Source organism: Protopterus annectens, chromosome 2.part2, assembly GCF_019279795.1.
Source record: "Protopterus annectens isolate FY-2018-M chromosome 2.part2, PAN1.0, whole genome shotgun sequence".
In the NCBI taxonomy this organism is placed as follows: Eukaryota; Metazoa; Chordata; order Ceratodontiformes; family Protopteridae; genus Protopterus; species Protopterus annectens.
The window spans coordinates 839,410,130-839,431,742 of record NC_056730.1 but is presented as its reverse complement, the minus strand read 5'-3'; the positions used below and the strand labels follow the sequence as shown (position 1 = coordinate 839,431,742).

The 21,613-nt window shown below is 37.7% G+C and overlaps 1 protein-coding gene across 1 annotated transcript in view; it reads right to left on the bottom strand.

The window, feature by feature from the left end:
- ADGRV1 (adhesion G protein-coupled receptor V1) overlaps positions 1-21,613 on the bottom strand; it is a 3,979,741-nt gene that overhangs the window by 2,787,337 nt on the left and 1,170,791 nt on the right. The window contains exon 43 of the mRNA XM_044064182.1: positions 15,727-15,989. Coding sequence (XP_043920117.1) covers positions 15,727-15,989 — 263 coding nt within the window. The remainder of the gene's footprint in view (positions 1-15,726; positions 15,990-21,613) is intronic.

Sequence of the window (21,613 nt, the reverse complement as noted above, 5' to 3'; positions counted from 1 at the left end):
GCCATCCTTACTACTGTAGTATTTCATAATTAAATCCCCGTAGTTATACCATGAGTACACAGTCACTAAATGACACCAAGTAAATGATTTTTTCTCACTGATCAGTAATCATTTCCACTGCTGTTGTAATGATTTTCCTACTTACAAATGACAGCTTTACAATATTCATTAAAGATTTGAAACTATGCCCATCATATCAGTAAAATAAATGTTCCTTCAATGTAAGTCATTAATTTTACATAATTTTGAAGTGTTTCATATTAAATTTCGGTATTTTTATTATTTTTTTTTTATTTTAAGAATTCCACAGTTGCTTAAGTCATTTGCCCCTTAATTTGAGTAATTGCAACTTAATATATTAATATTTAACTAGTTCACATAGATAGGTTCATAGGTAAGTACTAGGCTATCTGCCCGAGGGCATCTATAAGCCTAGCCAGAATGTGTTGGCTTTCGCCGCCCCTTAGATTAGTTTCCTGTGCCACGGTCCAGCAGAGCCATAAGTTCCCTGTGCCTCTGTCCAGCAGAGCCACTGCAGTGATCCCCGGGGTAAATTTTCTGTTTCCCATCCACTCGTCAAGGTTTCTCTTGAAGAGTGTTAGTGAGGGCCTCTGCCTAATGTAGATTGGAATCCTGTTCCAAAGCATGGGGAGTCTCTGGGACAGGAATCTATCCCTCCAGCACGTCCTATTTATCATTGTGGTGAGGTTTAGATCCCTAGAGCATGTGGCTCTTGGGGATTTGTTTTTTTTTAGGTGGAGCATGTCCATCGATTCTGGGTTGGACATGGCCTTGTATGTCAGGCAGAAATCACCTCTGAGTAAGCAGTATGCAACCGAGTACAGCTGGAGTTCCTTCAGTCGAGCTGCGTAGGGCATATGTTTGAGGCCAGTAATCCTCTTGGTGAGGTACTTCTGTGGTCTTTCCAGCTGTTGCAGGTGTCTTGTAAGGTACATCCCAAATGGGGCGTTGTACTCTATGATGGGTCTGATGAGTGATGAGTAGTGGGGCACAATAATCTCTTTTGTTCTAGATGTGAACCCTTTTGTGATTAGGTGGGCCGCATAGAAGGATTTTCTAACCACCTTGGCAATATGATTATCAAAGGAGAGATTACTATCTACTTGGGTCCCCAGATCCCTTATTACATTTTCTGTATTTAAGGGACTACCATGTATGTGGTAGTTCATGGGTACTTTGTGTTTTCCAAAGGGGATGACTATGCATGCTTGAGGCCATGATTTTGACACCAGGTATCTGTCTCAGTGAGACCCTTCTGGAGTATATCTGTATCAGCTGGAGAGTCAATTATGTCCACCAGTTTGCAGTTGTCTGTGAACTTCAGATGACTGCAAATGGACATTCTGGTCTATTTACACATTTTGTATGCAAATTAGGCCCCTTTACATTTATCTCTATGAATTGCAGTAATGCATGAAGTACACAAATGTATATGGCCACTTATGCATACAAATAGCTCTCAGCTGCTTATGAATGTGGCTTTGTGGTCATGTGAATGCCTGAAGACAGCTATGGAGTCTGCAGCAGTCCTCAGCAGTTCCCAGCATGCCACAGGAATGGTCTCATATATGCTCAAATCTGAATATATTTAGAAAAAACAAAATGCGGTCGTAAGTATGACAGACTGCACAACTATGAAGTGTAATCTCTGCCCATCTAACCTGATCTGACACACTTTCTTTCCTCAGTTCACTCAGCACTTATTAAAGTTTGGTAATCACACACACAGGAATATGTATTTCTGCACCCCACCCCACCCCCACCCCCCACAAAAAACAAATTAAGTGCTCCACTGCATGAACAAATGACAATCTCTGGCCATCTAACATCATCTGTCATACTTTCTCACCTCAAACCCTCAACATTTAATAAAAGTTGGTAATGACACACATAGGAATATGTTTTTCTGCAGCCCCCTCCCCAAAATAATTACATAAAAATAACTGCTGCTGTACTGCATGAATAAATGACATTCACCAAAAAAAGGAAAGTGCTTGCAGAATACCAATAACAAGAAAAAAAGCACAGCGGTCCCACCGGTTCTAAAACTCAACAGACTTTAATACACGCACAAGTAAACACCCAACATTAACGCTAACAGACTTGATTTTACATTTTCGTCCCACAACTTCCTCAGATAAAATTTTCTCCCTAAACCACCACCTTTAAATAGTAAGCAATTAATTTGTTGACCAATGAAAACAGAGATAAAATAGTATGTGATACAACTGATGTTTAAAACCTTTTAAAAATCACCATTCCATCCCCTAAAATATCTAAATACTAGAATACATAGGGTTTATACAATCTGTATATTAGTAGATTTTATAATCCAGTTAAAATGTTCTATTTAATTTATAAAGTTAAAATACAGTTATATAATAAATAACATGAAAATAACTTATGTGTTTTTTCTAAAAACTCATGGTTCCCTGTGGACAAACATTAAAACACAATCATTTAGTTGAATACATTCTCTCTTATTAAACTAAATAATTTATTGTAATCATAACAACATTCAAAGCTTTGTTTTAATATGAAGTTCTACATACATATTCCTTTTATGTTAGTAATTAATAATTTACAATTTGGCAGATCTGAGTTTTAACACTGGGGTAAGTGAAATCATATCATTTAAACCAGGGTATCTACAAGCTTCTAACACTATTTGCCAGTAGGGTTCCCTGTATTCCACCTTTGTTTCCCCCAATCCACCCCTTGGATCAATGGCCACTGTCTCAAGTACAAAAAAAAAAACAAATTCAGCCTCTTTACAAACACAAGTATGCCTATACAGGGCATTATTCTCATGTTTCATCCTTATATCGTAGAGGTGTTCATACAATCTTTGTTTGAGCTTTCTCTCACTTTTGCCTACATAAAATGAGTCACAGCTCTTACATAAGGCCAAGTATATAATACCTTTCATGTTATATTTAACAAATGTGTTCAAAATAATTTTTCTATTCCTTGCTTTTAAGTATAAAACATCCCCTGTCAAAAGGTGGGAACAGTAATTACAGCTCCCACATTTAAACATACCTGTTTTACTTCTCATACTTTTTTCCAAACTTTGTCTATAAACATCCCTTTCTAGCAAACTTTTAATGTTGTTACCTCTCCGGTATGTGTACTTCAGGTCGTTGTCAAAAATGTATTTCAAATTTGAAACTTTCGCAAAGTTCTTCTACTTTTTGTCTATTATTTTTCTAACTAATCCTGCTTCACCATCATATGTAATCACAATACCTGAGCTATAATGCTCATCTGTGTTTATGTTTGCATCTTCCAAATTTCTCTCTAAGTTAGTTAATTCAGGTTTCCCTAATATAGGGGCAAATCTAGTTTTTCTTCCTGCCAATACTTCGTTATAAATTTGATCAAAAAGTTCTAAAGGATAACCTCTATCTACAAACAACCCCTTTAAAATTTCACATTCTCCATAAAACATCTTGTCATCAGAGGTCATTCTACTTACCCGCACAAATTGACCCTTTATAACACCCTTGTTTTGATGGGGTGGATGGGTACTTGTGTAGTATAAGTAAGAATTTGAAAAGGTATCCTTGCGGAATATTTTAGATGTAAAGCCCCCATTTAGCTTTTGTATATTAATGTCCAAGTAGTTCAACTGTTCATAACTAAAATTGTGTGTGAATTTCAAAAACATAGTAGTCTCATTAATGTATTCAACAAAGGTTTTGAATGTGTCTTCACTGTCAGTCCATAAAAAACATAGGTCATCTAAAAATTTGCCATAACAATTCCACAAACATTTATAGTCAGAATTTAATACATATTTGTTTTCCCAATATGCCATTATAACATTTGCATAAGTGGGGGCGCAGTGTGCACCCATTGCTACCCTCCTTAGCTGCTTGTAATATTCACCCTTGAAAAATATGAAGTTCTTTAAAACTAATTCCATCAAAACTAAAACTGTTCTAAATTCATTAAAAGTAATTTCTTTATATCCAACCAACATTTCTTCAAACCACTTTAACCCTGTGCCGTGTGGTATACAAGTAAACAAGTCAATGACATTCAAAGTTGCAAAACCTAATGTTTCTGTATAAAGTGTACTATCTAATTTTCTCAAAAAATCCCATGAGTCCTTAAGTATATTAGTATTGTCCATAACCAGTTTTTTAATCTTTTTGTCCACATATTTTGCCAAAGGGGCTGTTACTGATCCTTCTGCTATAGGTCTTAGAGGGGGGTCACTAACATCCTTGTGTATCTTTGGTATACCAAATATTGATGGTACTTCAAGCTTTTCTACGTGTAAAAAATTGTATGTTTCCATGTCTATTAGTCCATCAATGAACAAGACATTTAAAGCTACATATATTTTCTTATAAGCTATATTAATTTCATTGACTGATGTTCTAGCGTATTTTTTTGAATCACTTAAAATATTCAACATTTTACCCTCATAAGTAATATAGTCCATAAGCCTTATGTAAGAGCTGTGACTCATTTTATGTAGGCAAAAGTGAGAGAAAGCTCAAACAAAGATTGTATGAACACCTCTATGATATAAGGATGAAACATGAGAATAATGCCCTGTATAGGCATGCTTGTGTTTGTAAAGAGGCTGAATTTGTTTTTTTTTGTACTTGAGACAGTGGCCATTGATCCAAGCAGTGGATTGTGGGAAACAAAGGTGGAATACAAGGAACTCTACTGGCAAATAGTTTTAGAAGCTTGTAGATACCCTGGTTTAAATGATATGATTTCACTTACCCCAGTGTTAAAATTCAGATCTGCCAAATTGCAAATTATTAACTACTAACATAAAAAGAATATGTATGTAGAACTTCATATTAAAACAAACCATGTTTTTAAAGTTATGATTACAATAAATTATTTAGTTTAATAAGAGAGAATGTATTCAACTAAATGATTATGCTTTAATGTTTGTCCACTAGAGGGAACCATGAGTTTTTAGAAAAAACACATAAGTTATTTTCATGTTATTTATTATATAACTGTATTTTAACTTTGTAAATTAAATAGAACATTTTAACTGGATTATAAAATCTACTAATATACAGATTGTATAAACCCTATGTATTCTAGTATTTAGATATTTTAGGGGATGGAATGGTGATTTTTTAAAAGGTTTTAAGCATCAGTTGTATCACATATTATTTTATCTCTGTTTTCATTGGTCAACAAATTAATTGCTTACTGTTTAAAGGTGGTGGTTTAGGGAGAAAATTTTATCTGAGGAAGTTGTGGGATGAAAACGTAAAATCAAGTCTGTCAGCGTTAATGTTGGAGGTTTAATTGTGCGTGTATTAAAGTCTGTTGAGTTTTAGAACCGGTGGGACCGCTGTGCTTTTTTTCTTGTAATAAATGACATTCAGGTATAATCTTCAAAAAAGGGGGGGTAAACAATACCCAACAATTGTAAGTAGTACAATGAAAAATGATTGCATACTGTTTTTAAGCCAGCAGGTTTGTGGATGACATCATTTTGTTGTGGTGCATCGTGGGGAGGGTCTTCTTCACAGTTGCAAAGGTTTTTAGAGTACATACAGCGGTAGCATTGTTGCCTCACAGCAAGAGGTTCTCCTGTTCGATTCTTGGCTGGAGTGCAGGGAGTGCCTTCTGTGTGGAGTCTGCATGTCCTCCCCACGGTTGGGTGGGCGTTCAAAAGACATGCATAAATGGGCATGCCATCGTTGAAGGTTGAATGTCGAGCTGGCACCTCAGCATTCATGAAAATCTACCGGCAAACATTAGCAGACAAGAGTTCCGCTGTGGCGACCCCTAACCAGGAAAAGCCAAAAGACAACAACAACATACTACCACTTCTTTTTTAAGATTTACAGGTCATCATTCATTGGATTCGATAGATTTTCTTGATGTATGTATTGTAAAGGATGGAAATGGGTGCTTAAGTACAGGATTGTACAGGAAATCCTGCAGAAGTAATGTAGTTTTACAATGACAAACTATGCATCCAGTAAATATATATATATATATATATATATATATATATATATATATATATAAATATAAATATTCTGAAGAGTCAATCCCTATGTATGTACAGGCCTAACAACCTGGATGAGGGATTTTTCAGAGATCTATCCACCATGAGAAAGAGGTTATAAACCTAAAGAGATAGAAGATGCATGTAGGGAGGCAGTGAGCCTAAGAGTTGATAGGGCAAGACCATACTTTTCTGAAGTTTATTCTTTTGAGGCTTATAAGAATATGGGAAGCAATGCAACCATTGAAAGACCTAGGGTGTTAGGAAGAAATACTGCACCTATTACATTGTATTATACAAGTGATATAGAGGTGATATATATAGAGTTATTAGGACTAGTTGGTATATTCTTCAAACAGATAATTTGATTGGGAATATAGTAGGAGATAGACCTCATATTAGGTATAAGAATAAAAAAAATCTCTGAAGAGGCAGCTGTGTTTTAGAACTAATGATATGTCCACAACTGTTATGCATGGTACACAGGGTACAAGGAGATGTCATAGATTTAATTTTTGTATGTATATTAATACATCCGATATTTTTGTTCACCCCCACCACCAATATTACATAGGAATTTAGAGTGTCAGCAGACTGTCATGCAACTAATGTAGTTTACCTTGCCTCTTGCATGGCATTCAAGAGTTTTTATATGGGTAAAATTAATCAATCTCTTTTTGAAAGGATGAGGGAGCACCTTTTTAATACCTGGATGGAAGACACTAGAAGTGCTTTAGCTAAATATACATTAGAATGTGGCCTTACACATAGGTTCATGGGTTCATAGTTTCATAGGTGTGTACTAGGGCCCTGAAGCCTTTACAAGCCTAGCCCCAAAAAATTGCCCAGGCACCATACCACCGATGTTAGTTCACAGTGCCCATCTCCAGTAGGGCAACTGGAATGATCCCTGGAGTGAACTTTCTGTTACCCATCTACTCATCAAGATTTCTCTTGAAGTGGGCCAGTGAGGTGCTCTGCTTGACATGAATGGGAAGCTTATTCCAGAGTATGAGCAGTCTTTGGGAAATGAACCTGTCCCTCCAGCATGTTCTGTTAATTGTGGTAATGAGGTTGTGATCTCTGGAGCATGTGGCATGGGGAGATTGGGATTTCTTTAGGTGTAGCATTTCAAGTAGGGCTTGATCGGACATGGCTTTGTAAGTCAAGCAGAGATCACCTCTAAGTAGATAATAAGAGACTGAGAACAGCTGAAGTGTCTTGAGTCTGTCCATGTAGGACATGTGTTTAAGGCCTAGGATCCTTTTTGTGAGGTACTTTTCTGGCCTGTCCAGTTGTTGTAGGTGTCTGGTCAGGTACATGCCAAATGAGGAGTTATATTCGATGATTGGTCTAATCATGGATGAGTAGAGAGGGATGATGACCTATTTCTTCCTGGATGCGAAGCCTTTGGTTATAAGATGTGCCACATAGAAGGACTTTCTGACCACAGCGGTAATGTGGTGGACGAAGGTGAGGTGGCTGTCGGCCTGGGTGCCCATATCTCTTATGGCCTCATCAGTGTTCAGTGGGCTCCAATCAACGTAGTCATTCATGGGAGCTGAGTTTTTTCCAAAGGGGATGATAACACATTTTTTGGCATTAAGCTTCAGGCCATGGTTCTGACACCAGTTATTGGTCTCAGAGAGGCCCTTTTGTAGGATGTCGGCATCACTTGGGGAGTTGATAATGACTCCTAGCTTGCAGTCATCAGTGAACTTTGTCAGCCAGAGTCCTTCTGCGTTGGCCTGGACTTCTGAGAAGTAGATGCCAAACAGGAGAGGGCCCAGGACTGGGCCCTGTGGGACTCCACTCATGACTGATTGATAGTCCAACTTGGAATTCACAAATTTCACTCTGTGGGTCCTGTCTGTGAGCCAAATTGCAACCCACCTAGTGATGTAAGGATTGATGCCTAGTTTGGTGAGTTTATCAATGATACCTGAGTGGGGAATGGTATCAAAGGCCTTGGCCAGGTCGAGATAGGCTGTATGCACTACCTTACCCTCATCCACAGCCTTGGTGACTGCCTCAAAGAAGTCAACCAGGTTCAGCAGGCAGGATCTCCCCTTGACAAAGCCAAACTGAGTGGTTTCAAGAGTTTGGAGATTGCCTATATCTTTGTTAAGCAGGTCCAGGATGATGTGCTGCATAGTTTTGCATACCAGACTCATCAGGCTAATGAGGCGATAGTTCCTAGGGTCTGTAGTTGCTCCCTCTTTATGGAGTGGGATGACTGTAGCAGTGCGCCATTCATTAGGGACATAATGTGAGGTAAGGCTGTGATTGAACAGGGCACACAGATGTGATGCCAGTTCATTTTGTAGATCATGTAAGACGCAGCCAGGGATATTAACAGGTCCCATGGACACTGTATTCTTGGCTTTGGACAGTGCAGCTTTTACCTGTGCCTCAAAAATGGTGGATACCAGGCTTTCTTCTGATATTGGGATAAGGCCCTTGGGGGGGGGGGGGCAGTAAAGTTGATACTGAATCTGTTGGCCAGTATGATGGATATTTCTGTTGGCTCAGTATAGGAGGTGCCATTGTGCAATTACTCAGAGCAAATCTGGGTATTGCCTTTGAGGTTTTTGATATAACTATAAAAGGCTCTGTAGTTGTTTTTGATGTTAGCCACAATTCTGCCTTCATAGCTGCATAGTTAGAAGTACCGGAATGGTTTGGTGAGTAGTTCTGACTTACACCATGATCTTACAGCATTATTTGATCAACATGGATGTAAGATTATGGAACTTTTGATTAAAAATATCAACATATGATAGACAGATGAGTCTCTTAAATTGCTTGTCTGGATGAGTCGATCACCAATGACCTCTTGTATAATAATTATGCCAACAGATATTATGCTATTTTAAGCAGTCTGACAAAGTTTGTGAGGAGGTCAAGTCTTGTAAAGAAACAAGTTTGAAAGTGACCATTTAGACTATTCTCAGGTGAAAGCTTACCCTTACCTCAACTCACACAATTTCCCTTTATTTGGTTACTAGGCCTGACAGTCATCAGGCAAGCATAGACAGTGATGTGAATTACAATGGTAGTAGTGGGGACATTGACAACAGAGACCACATAATCCCTTTGGGTTTCACCCTTTGAGATGCTCAGAGCAGATCAAAAACCAGATGAGCAACAACACGTATCAACAAGAAGGTGCAGTGAATAGTTTGCACAATCATCCAAACACATCTGTACAGAGCGAGAGGGACAGTGTGAGGATCTTTACCAACACCAACAATTAGTGAATATTTTGCAAATTGTTGCCAAGTTGTGATACTCATTATAAAGCTGTCATTAATAATTAAGGTGACTTTAAAGTTTACAGTTCTAGTAATTGTTGTATAGGTTCGTAATATGCTGATTTGCTTGAAAGGGTTTCACATTTGTACCCACCGGAAGAGCACTACTTGCTGATAGGTTCATAGGTAGGTACTAGGCTATTAGACCTAGGGCCTATATAAGCCTAGCCGAAAAGGTACCCTGGCTTTTGCCACCCAAGAAAATTATTTTCCTGTGCCCCTGTCGAGCAGAGCCACAGAAGTGATCCCTTGGATGAATTTCCTATTTCCCATCAAATCATCAAGATTTTTCTTGAAGAGTGCTAATGAGGAGCTCTGTTTGACATAGACAGGTAGTCTGTTCCAGAATATGGGAAGTCTCTGGGACAGAAATCTATCCCTCCAGCATGTTCTGTTTATTGTGCTGACAAGGTTTAGGTCCCTAGAGTGTGTAGCTCAGAGAGATTGGGATTTCTTTAAGTGGAGCATGTCCAACAGCTCTGGGTTTGACATAGCTTTGTATGTTAGGCAGAGATCGCCTCTGAGTAGGTGATATGTGAAGGAGTAAAGCTGGAGTTTTTTGAGATGGTCTGTATAGGGCATCTGTTTGATTCCAGTAATCCTCTTTGTGAGGTATTTCTGTGGCCTTTCCAGTTGTTGTAGATGTCTTGTGAGGTACATACCAAAAGGGGCGTTGTACTCTATAATGGGTCTAATGAGTGATGAGTAGAGGGAAACAATGACCTCTTTTTTTCTGGATGAGAAACCTTTTGTGATGAGGTGAACTATGTAGAAGGATTTCCTGACCACTGTGGCAATGTCACATCAAAGGAGAGATTGCTGTCCACCTGTGTCCCAAGGTCTCTTATCACACTTTTGGCGTTAAGTAGACTACCACCTATGTGGTAGTTCATGGGTACAGATCTTTTACCAAAGGGGATGACAATACACTTTTTGGCATTGAGCTTCAGGCCATGGCTTTGACACCAGGCATCTTCTCAGTGAAGCCCTTTTGTAGTATGTCCACATCATTAGGAGTTTTGATTATGGCTCCTAGTTTGCAGTCATCTGCAAACTTTGCTAGCCAAAGACCTACTGTGTTAGCCTGTACTTCAAAAAAGTAGATACCAAGCAGGAGAGGACCCAGGACTGAACCCTGTGGTACTCCACTTGTCACTGGTCTGAAGTCGGATTTGGAGTCTGCTACTGTCACAGTGTGGGTTCTGTCCATGTGCCAGTTGGCAACCCACCTTGTGACATACGGATTTATCCCTAGTTTAGTGAGCTTATCTATAATTCCAGAGTGAGGGATGGTATCAAAAGCCTTGGCGAGATCTAGATAAGCTGTGTGAACCACCTTACCCTCATCTATGGCTTTTGTGACTGCTTCAAAGAAGTCAATCAGGTTTAGAAGACATGATCTGCCTTTTATAAACCTGAACTGGAGAGGGTCCAGAGTTTGGATATTACCAATGTCTTTGTTTATGAGTTCCATGATGATACGTTCCATGGCCTTGCAGACCAGGCATGTCAGGCTAATGGGGCGGTAGTTCCCGGGGTCCGTCATGGCTACCCCTTTGTGGAGTGGGATAACCATCGCGGTGCGCCATTCAGTGGGCACAAAGCCTGAGGTGAGGCTATGACTGAACATGGTACTTAGGTAGGGTGCCAGTTCATTCTGTAGTTCATGTAGAACACAGCCTAGGATATTGTCACGTCCCATGGATGCTGTGTTCTTGGCTTTGGAGAGTGTGGTTTTTAACTGTGCCATCATGATTATAGGAACTTTGCATTCTTCCAGTATAGAGATGTGCCCTCTGGGGGTGAGAGGGGGGGGGGTAAAGGTAGCACTGAACCTATCTGCCAGGATGTTGGCAATATCAGTTGGTTCTGTATATTTAGTGCCATTGCGCTGTAACTCAGAGTAGATCTGAGTGCTGCCATTGAGATTCTTGACATAGCTATAGAATGTTTTGTGGTTGTCTTTAGAGTCAGTGACAATTTAGTTTTGTAACTAGCTTTGGAGGATTTTATGAGGGATCTCAGCTTCTTACTGAGGTTGACCAGGGAGTTCCTCCAGTCATGGGATTTTACTCTTTTTTGCAACAGTTTCTTTCTTCTGTTGTAGAGTTTTTTTTATGGCAGAGGACCACTTTTTTTGAAGGATAGCATCTTGGTTCCATTAGGGATAGCATGATCCATGCACTCGTGTAAGTGCTTATAAAGTGCATCTGTGTAGGATTCAGCAGTCGTACCTCTATTGTCCGTCTGCATGGGTGTCATGAAGTTTGTCATTTCTGTCTTAAAAAGTGTAAAGTTGGCTTTGGAGAAGTATTTTACGGTGGTTTCCCTAATTGGGGGTGGAGGAGGGATGTGGATGTCTAGGGTGATTAGCTTGTGGTCGGATCTGACCAACAAGGAATTGACCTCTGGTGTGGAACACCAGTTGCCCATGTTGGTAATGACCAGGTCTAGGATATTGCTGCCCCTGGTGGGGGTGTGAATAAGTTGATCCAAGGCGCTGGAATTTATGAATTCCAGAAAACGTTGAGCAAAAGAGTTGGTACATGAGTAGTTTTCCCAGTTAATGGTGGGGTAGTTGAAATCGCCCATTATTATGGTGTTGGGTTGCACCCTAATACTTTCCAGTGTATCAAGAAATGAGGAATGGGAATCTTGGAGCATGGTGCGGGGTCTGTAGCAAGCTACAATTTGAATTGCAGTCTTGCCCAGTTAGTTACACTTGGATAATCTCGGATGCATTATGCTGTGCAACTAGCCTGGAAGTTGGATATCCTTAATGAATATGGACACACCTCCACCTTTTGTGCTTCGTTCCGGGTTAGGTGGCCGAAAGGTGTGAATTATAGCCTGGTAATGCAGGGGTGCTCTCTGGAGCTTTGAATCAGGTCTCTCTCACTGCACAGATGTCGATGTTCTCCATTTTAAGGAGTGCCTCGAGCGAGTGCATTTTGAGGTTTAGACTTCTAGCATTGAGTAGCATTATCCTCAGATTTTGCTTGCTTGTACCTGTTACGGTGGTGAATTTGTCATTTGAACCTTGCCTAAAAAAGGCACTATAGGGGTGGCAAGAGCCTTTGCCAGTATCCGGAATCCCAAGGGCGACAGGTGCAGGCCATCTCTGGCAAAGCATCATGGTCTGATGTTCTTATAGATCTTAAGCTATTCATTAGGAAATTGAATTTTAGTGTCATTTTTGGCTGTAACACTAGACACGTTGACCCTGCTGTGATTATGAGAAAAAGCAATATTTTCAACCCTCCTCTACACCTCAATATACATACATATATATATATATATATATATATATTTGAGAACGTGTGTGAACGTAACATTAAGCAATTGTTAAGAGACCACACCTCAAACCCTTAGTTTAATATGACATCCCTGGAATGGGATTTGTTGTAACAAAGAATTGAGAGTCATGAATCCTATCAAGGTAGGTGGTCAGGTAATGAACTACTCTGAATACATTAACAAAATATTCTGTTTGCTTTAGGATGACACATACAAATAAGTTTCTAAGAATGTTAAGACATGTTAATGCAGGGACAGATTACTGAACAAATTTATAGAGTACTTAAAATTAACAAGCCACTGATATCTAATATATTTGACATGCTTAAACTTCACATGGATCTAGTCAACCCTCATCTAAAACTCACCCCTTCACTAAATATGATCCAAAACTCATCCCATCACTAAATATGATCCAAAACTCACCCCATCACTAAATATTTAGATACTGAATTAAAAGATGGGATTAAGTTACTTAATTATTTATGTAAGAACTCTTGGGATTTTTTGAGTAAATGCAGGAATGTGCCATATGATGACTCTATGGTCTTAGTTACAATTGATGTTAAAGACCTATTTACTGTCATTCCTCACAGGTTAGGGCTTGAGTGGTTTCACAACTTCTTTAACGATACCATGGGCCTCAGTGCACATGATGTCAGCACCATGGTTGACCCGATGGAATTGATGTTGACTAATAATTTTATTTACATTGAAGGCCAGTATTTCTGCAAAGAACTGGGTAGCCATTGGGGCTCATGTATGCCATTGTTTTCCAATATTTTTATGGCACAGTGGAAGAAAAAGTACATGTTCAACAGCCTTTTTACTGGGTCGTGGTGCTTTTACACAAGATACATGGACAACATATGTATTGTATGAAAACAGCTAATAATAGGATTGATGATTTTTTTTAATTACAATAATTTGACCACAGCATTTTTCACATTTATCTGTGTGGTGGATGATGAGTCCATCATCTACCTAGGCACTGAAATTAAGAAGGATTTTATCCAGCAAATGTTTGCTTCTGTTAGTTTTAGGAAATCAACTTCCTCTAGCTTATTTCTTAATTATATTAATTGCCACCCTAGATACCAAAAGAAGGTAGATGTTAAGGACCATATGAATGCTATGACTACTACTTATCATACCAACAGTTTATCTATAAGACACATCATGGAAAAGAATTGGGGTTTATTCTCTAAAACCAGAGAACTTAAGGAAAGCATGGGAGTTCGACCCTCTATGGTCTACAAGGGCAGTAAATATTTCAAAAACTACCTCAAAGGTATGAACGGAATTGAACTAACTACCTAACTAACTAACTCATTCATTAAATGGGGCACATTTAAGTGAGTTAACTCTAATCAGTTTGGCTATTTGTTAAAGACGGTACTCTGCATATCGAACATCAATCCACTGAAACAAGAGGACATTACAATTGTAATTCTACAGAGATTGTCTGTTTAGCTAAATGTCAGCATTGTTCCTGTTTTTACATAGGCAAAACTGACAGAAAGGTTTGGGAATATATTTGTGAGCACCTTTATGACACCGAGAAATGTATGATCATTAATGCTTTTTAGAAGCATTTACAAAATTCCCCACCAACAATGCCCTTTTTAAGCATTTACAAATCCCCATTCATAAGTTTTTTTTTTTTTTTAAAGAAAGTAGGTTGAAAAACAATTGGTGGAACTTTGGGGTGAACTTTTGGGAAACAAGAGAATTATGTTGCAACAATTTTTAAATGGCAGTAGTTAACCAGTCTTAAATGACATGGTTTCTATTGCTTGTATTTTTACACTACATTCTGATGCAGATGAGTGTATTTTGATAAAGTATGACAATTTGCATCCTTTGAGGATTATTTTATGTTTTTGTCAAGTACTTGGTACAATGCAACATATGAAATGTTGTTTTGTGATGTAATATATGTAACTATTTGTATCTTATTCGCTAGCTCGACCACATGATACTTAATTTGGATTTTTAATCACATGATAGAAATATCTATCTTGTTCTAATGAAGTCCCCATTGGTCTGGAACAAAAACGCTAAACTATTTTTGCATTTTAATAAACAGCTCTTTCTAAGGAGCTGCATCTCAAGGGTGTATGTTTTGTATTACATTTAATAAAAATTCAGCTAATACTACCATGAATGTTTTAGTGTTATGTCACAAAATGTCAAGGAAGAAATTCTTCATTCAGTATGTCTGAGATAGCTTTACCATGCTTTATCATGCATGTTGATATTTAGTTTCAGCAGACTCTAAAATGAGTGAAAAATGTGAGTTTTATTTTGTTTTACAGGTTCTCCCCTTTTTTCCAAGTTTTACAAGCTCAGAGTTGGTATATGTAGATATATATATATATATATATATATATATATATATATATATATATATATATATATATATAGGGATCAGCCACATTGAAGAGTGCAGGAAGCACGTCCCCCGCAAAATCAATTGTTCAGGATTGACTGATGATGTTTCCTGTGTTGTTTCTAGGGAATGTAGTTTTTCCTGTGAGGTTACATGTTTTAGTTACAGTGACTCATCAATTAAATGAGATGTATTTAATCATATTTAAACCTAGTACAAATCTAGGACAAAGTAAGGCCTTCAGTTACAAGCCAAAGCAGAAGGATTGGTATTTAGTTTCAGTTCACTTTAAACTTAAAACTAAGTAGAAAAAACTACTTTGGGGGAAATCTTTTCTCTCTACTCTATGCCGACTGCTTTGCATACCTAGCTTACCTTTTATATTCCTTTGGGGGAAAAAAAGACAAAGTTAGTCTACATGGAATGCAGTATATGAAGTCTTTGCTCGGGTCTTCCAAACAGCTATAGTCAGAGAAAGAAAGAGGGCCTTTAATATTGTGACACCAAATAATATTTCTCCAGAAAGCAATGCTTAGAATGTGAATCTCACTGCTGGCTGGCAAATAAAGTAATACTACTACTAAAAGTACAGTACCTTCCCTCAAACTATACATTTTACAAAGTCTGTAAGTTGGAAAAGAGTTAGTGCAGTAAACCAGATGAATGCAACCAAGGCACAAAGACAAAATAAAACATACCTTGAAGCTTACTCCCTCTTCAAGTATAACGTATCCATGAGATGAAGTGAGGTCAAAAGAGGGATCTGATCCATTTATGTTAGTTATAACATACTGAACTGAAACAGTCCCAAATATTCCACGAGGTGGCTCTCGAATTATGTAAAGAGTAGCTACACTTTCTGATAAATACTGTGCTGTGGGCTCCTTTAGAAAAAAGTGCTGGCTGTTGTTGAAGGACAATATTCCATGACCATCATCATTCGCAAGAATAGTGACAGTAACTGTGGGAAAAAAGAAAACAGAAGACCACACAAACTTAAAAACTGTATTGTATGCACAGGTAGAAGTACATCTCCAGAGGTATGGCTTTTGCCTGTACTCTTAACTGAAACATTGAGCTGTCCTTAAAAGTAAAACTGAACTAAAGCATAAGCATAACTAAAACAACCTCAGGGATTCATAATGAGCACCACTGACATTAAGGGGTGCAGTAAGAAAGACATGTTTTTCCACAAAGTCATATTTTGCAATTTAGAAACACATTACCAGCAGTAGGGAAATATCTCATTATCATGTTTATGAATCACTGGTAACTACCATGACGGCAGATTAGCTCTTTAATGTAGTAGTTAGTAGTGTTGGCAGCCACATCATGTTAGCACAGACACCTTCATTTGCTCTCCAGTACAGAATATGTACATTCAAATATGCACAATCGCGTGTGCATCCATATGCACACACACACACACACACACACACACACACACACACACACACACACACACTCGCACACTTGCGCTCGCACACACACACACACACACACACACACACACACACACACACTCGTGCACACACACGCACACACGCGCGCGCAGACACATGCACTCGAGCACACACACACACACACACACACACTAGCACACTCAAACACACACGCACACACACACACATACATTCACACATACACACACGCACACACGCACACACGCACACACACACGCACACACATTCACACACACAAACACTACATATCATGTACCTGTCTCTGAGTTGTAAGAATATCCACAATGTCACCTTTTTCCTCCCATCATAATTCTTGGCTTATTTCAGTCAGTCATTAATACTAGTCATTAGAGTCTCATGCTTCATATCAGTCAGTAAATTTATGATACTACAAAAGCTGTTATACTAGTGACTTTCTAAATACAGGGTATAATTAAAATCTGCCCCTGATTTTGTCTCGCCATTATTTTTGGCTGTCATGTTTTCATGTACTACAGGGTTGAGAAGTATATCTAATGTTCACTTCCTCTTCCTCATATGTCAAACACTGTTGCAGGAATTGAATAATGCCAAAGATTCTTGATATATATTATAACGCACCAGACTGTACTTACTTATCTCATAGTGCAATGAGGTAGTGCTGAGCTTAACTGTGACAAAGGTGCAGGGTTCAAATCCTTCCCCTCTTTTGCAGCTGACTTTTTTTTACACTTATCTTATTTATAAACTCAATCCCTGGTGTCTAGTGGTATCACAGAGGACTAATAATTTGTGTAGGAAGTGGAAGAGTACAGGTTTAGAATCCCTTTTAAGTCCTTTATGGCAGTCTACTTATATTATCCCTGTTGTCTAGTGGTTTTCCCAACCACATTTTTAAGTAAAGCATCCCTGGGGTCTAGTGTTCTCCTCTGACCATGTTAGACATGTTAATATGTGTAGCTCAAAAGTAATCCCTGGTGTCTAGTGCTCCCCCAACCACAGATATTACCACATACATGGGGCTTGTAAAGGGTTCACACTTGAGTTTCCAGGATGTATTAATATCTATAGTATTGACAGCCATCTGTGTTTTGTGCTTTATTATATACAGAAATGTGGAATATGTTGAGTCCTGGTATGTTATAAATGAAATATGATGTACTGTAGGTTTGCTGAACAAGTCTCCATTATTAGTGGTGAAGCCATGAGTTCTTTTCCAAGTTCTCTAATCCTGAATTCAAGTTATTTAATATAATACATAAACTAGACTGCCATGTAGGATTTTTTCCAAAGATTTGGAGAGTTGGGCTGCAGAAATTGCATAAGTTGTCTACTATATATGGCTTTGCATAAGCTATCTGCTGAATATAGTTTTGCAGAGTTAAAGTAGTACATTGTGAATGGAGAGTTTTGTAGGTGGTTTTCAACAATAGTTTTGATAAAAATGTTAATTGTTTTTCTAGTACCAGTTAAACATATTTATTTATTTTAGTAGTGTACTGCGGGTTATAGTAGGTCTATTTTTACTGGTAATGTCATTTTCCAATCGTTATTCTTTCAATTTAATTTCTTACTTAATTTTAATTTAAATGAATTTCATTTTAGGGATTGATTTGGATGGACAGTGTTGCCATGAGCACTGCATGTGCCTGTATGCTTTTATTGTGAGAAGTTATATTATAGTCTTTCTGCTTAATTAACTTTAATAGGATTTCTTCAATTTTGATGTGGAAAGCTTAGTGACAAATTTCAGATGTTATGGATAAAGTGGTGATAAACCTCTGCTGATGTACATAATCTTTGCACTGTACCAGAAACAGTAACTCCCCTTTATCAATGTCTACTGTCAATATACCATATTGCCAACCACACTGACCAGTTGCTTTATTTGTTCAGCCAGAAAAGCAATAAAAAATACCTACACGTGAAAGTATTTATGCATACCATGGAATATGAAGTCTTTAACCCCACACCTCTGCTCTATAAATATGCTACCTCCAAGGCTGCATCAACAGTGAGAAAGGGGATTAACTGTAGCTCTCTTTTCTGCTAGCTGGTACAACTTCAGAGGTGTTATAGATAGAAACAAGAGGCATCAGCTGAAGCCGCCATATCACTGGCTGGAGGAAGATGTTGAATGCGTGTTGCAAAAAAAGCAGGATAATTAGTAAGTAGGGCACAAGAAGATAAATCAAAACTGATCAAATTTTTTATCACTTTCGGTTTAGAAAACTCTCCTCCATTAGCTCTACGAAAAAAAATGCATACACAACATAAAAAATTCACATAGAACTCCCTGAAAACAACACCCAATTCAAACATTGAAAAATGAAAAATCATTAAAATTAAAATGCAATAAAGCAAGAACCCCAAGGCAGATAATTGAAAAACTGCATTACTGGTAACATGGAACAAATTTCAAATCTCTGCACTAAGAAAAAATAAGCAAATCTGTAAATAATGTATAAAATTAATATTTCCTTTCTCACTATACTACTAAAATAAACTATATATATAAAACATCTCAAGGTTAGAGTAGAACAACACCCACAATATAGCGTATGCATATAAATGAGCAGAAACTACATAAAGCCATCTTCAACAGATAATTTGTAGAAATATTGCCAGACACTGAAATCCATGGAAAATAGCAACTCAAAATAAAAAATAGAAAAAATGATAAATGGAATATGTGGGGCATATAATTTAATAAATGAAATATCTCATACTGCAGGATTTACAGTACAGGATTTAGGATGTGGTTTCACCACTTGACCCAAGACACATTCTCTAAATTTATTACAGATGCATTTTTTTACACACCAGATCCCTCATGTTCATATACGTGTGTGTGTGTGCATGTGTGTGTGTGTGTGTGTGTGTGTGTGCGTGTATGTGTGCGTGCGCACGTGCGCACGCATGCATGTGTATATGTGTGGGTGTGTGTGCGTGTATGTTTTGGTACACATACTTGTCAAATAAAATTAAAAAAAAAACATTTGTTCTGTTACTTAGTCAGCTTCAGGCATGTTTCAAAGTAAGCTTCTCATCTTAGGCTCATCTAGCTACCTACCAATCTATTTAACAAACGTGAATTGGTTACTGGGAGCTCCTTCTCAGCCATGATCTGTTTCACAGAGTCATAAATATTCCAGTGCCACAGCATCTTATGACTGTTCATGCCTTATCAGTTCCCTGCCTTACACAAAGATTTACAATAGCAGTCAGAAACAGTAAGGAGCATTTGATAATATCTAACATAACTCCATAGTTTAAAAAGGTAATAAAACAGGAGCTTTAACATTTAGATATTAAAAATATAGCAACACTTAACTGAATACCGAATTCTCTAGAAAAACTGAGACATGAGAATCAGCTGAGGGATTCCAAGTCCTGAATCTTTCAATAATATCTCAACAACATCAGTGCAAAAATGTTAATAAACAATCCAGTAGCTTGAAATGAAAGTTGCCAAATGATAGTGCTACACAAAACTGACAGTCTGGCTGCATTATCAGCTAAATGAATCTGCACCTTGAATGCAAGTTCACACTATAATATGCAGTTGGTTCTTTCACTATGCAAGGAAAATATTATACACACATAATTCTATAATATCTTACATTTGTGCATTTGTAAAGTAAAGACTCTACAATGGAAATGACAGGAGTGATAACCTAACTGTACTACCAGATTATCTGAAAGTAGTCTTGACCATGGTTACGTGTATTCATTTATTTACATTTGTTTACCAGGAAAGTCCGACTGGATGCAGGTCCTTTTTCAGCGGAAGCCCAGGGAGAAAAGATCCACAGTTTGTACATGAGTGAATGCAATACAAAGTAGAGATAATGACATAGAACAAGTGTGGCTGTTGGTATTAATAGAGTAATAGACAATAATTGCAAACAGTAAAATAGTTAAAGGGTTGCATAGTTAAAGTAGCCTATCAATTATTTAATAATAAAAGTTGTAACAGTAAAACAGCTAAGGTTGCATAGCTAAAAAGTAGACTTGTACATTTACATTTACTTTTTTCTATAAGATGTTTTTTTTTTTTTGTTGTTTTTTTTTTTGTTTGTTTTTTTGTTTTGTTTTCTGAGTTTTAAACTGTTGAGATCAGACACTAATCTAATGTGTTCTGGGAGTGTATTCCAGCAAACTGGAGAAATTTTGCAAAAAGCACTTTCTGTGTCAGTTAGTGTAACTGGTGGCCTTACCAAATGTATGAGTTGATCTAATTATATGAGAAAATTCTCAGATTTGTATTAAATATTTCAGTGGAGTGAAGTACTCATCAAAAAGCAGTTTGAAAACACGAGTTGCTAATAGGAAAATTATGACCTTGATTAACACTGTTTTTATATAATATTACCCTTACCTACATTGTATAATTTATATTTTATACTGCTTTTATTTTCTCTTATTGTATAACTCCCATTCTCTGTAATAGTTGTAAAATGTTTTTTTTTTTTTTCTGTGAATTTAAACCTGGAGCTTTTCTCCCCAGGGCTACACCGAAAATGGGCTCTCCCTGGCCCAGTGGACTTTTCCGGTAATCAAATGCCAATACATAAATAAATATAAATAAAATAAATAGATCAGCAGGTGAGAGACCACCATCTTCTTGTTTTTTTTTGAAGATCCACCCAGAGATGCTAATGAGAGCTGGCATGGTATACGAACCTTGGTATTTTATTTCTGTTGCTTGCATCAAGGAAATGTTCTGGACAGAGTGAGCTCTTATGACAGAGACTGCACATTCTAATCTCATATTAGGAACTTAGTACCTGTTGCATCCCTCTTTCCTGTGGTGAGGAAGTTAGAGATTTCATATGAGACTTTCAGCTGGTTAATTACCTTGTCTGCTTGGGTTAGTTTGTGTGCATGAAAGATGAGGATATGATTAACAGTTACAACTACCCTAAAACATTTCAGTGTAGTTGTGACAGGGAGACAGGATCTAGCACTCAAAATGTCATACTTTAAAACTGAAGTTAGAATTTGCTCATAAATAAGTTTTTCAAGTTTTGTAGACTTCAGGAAAGAACATCATCTTTAGGATAGCACTGGTTAGTGTCACGTAGACAATGTCAAACCACACTAACTTGTTTCCTTGACTGAATACAAGTAGAGTTTACAG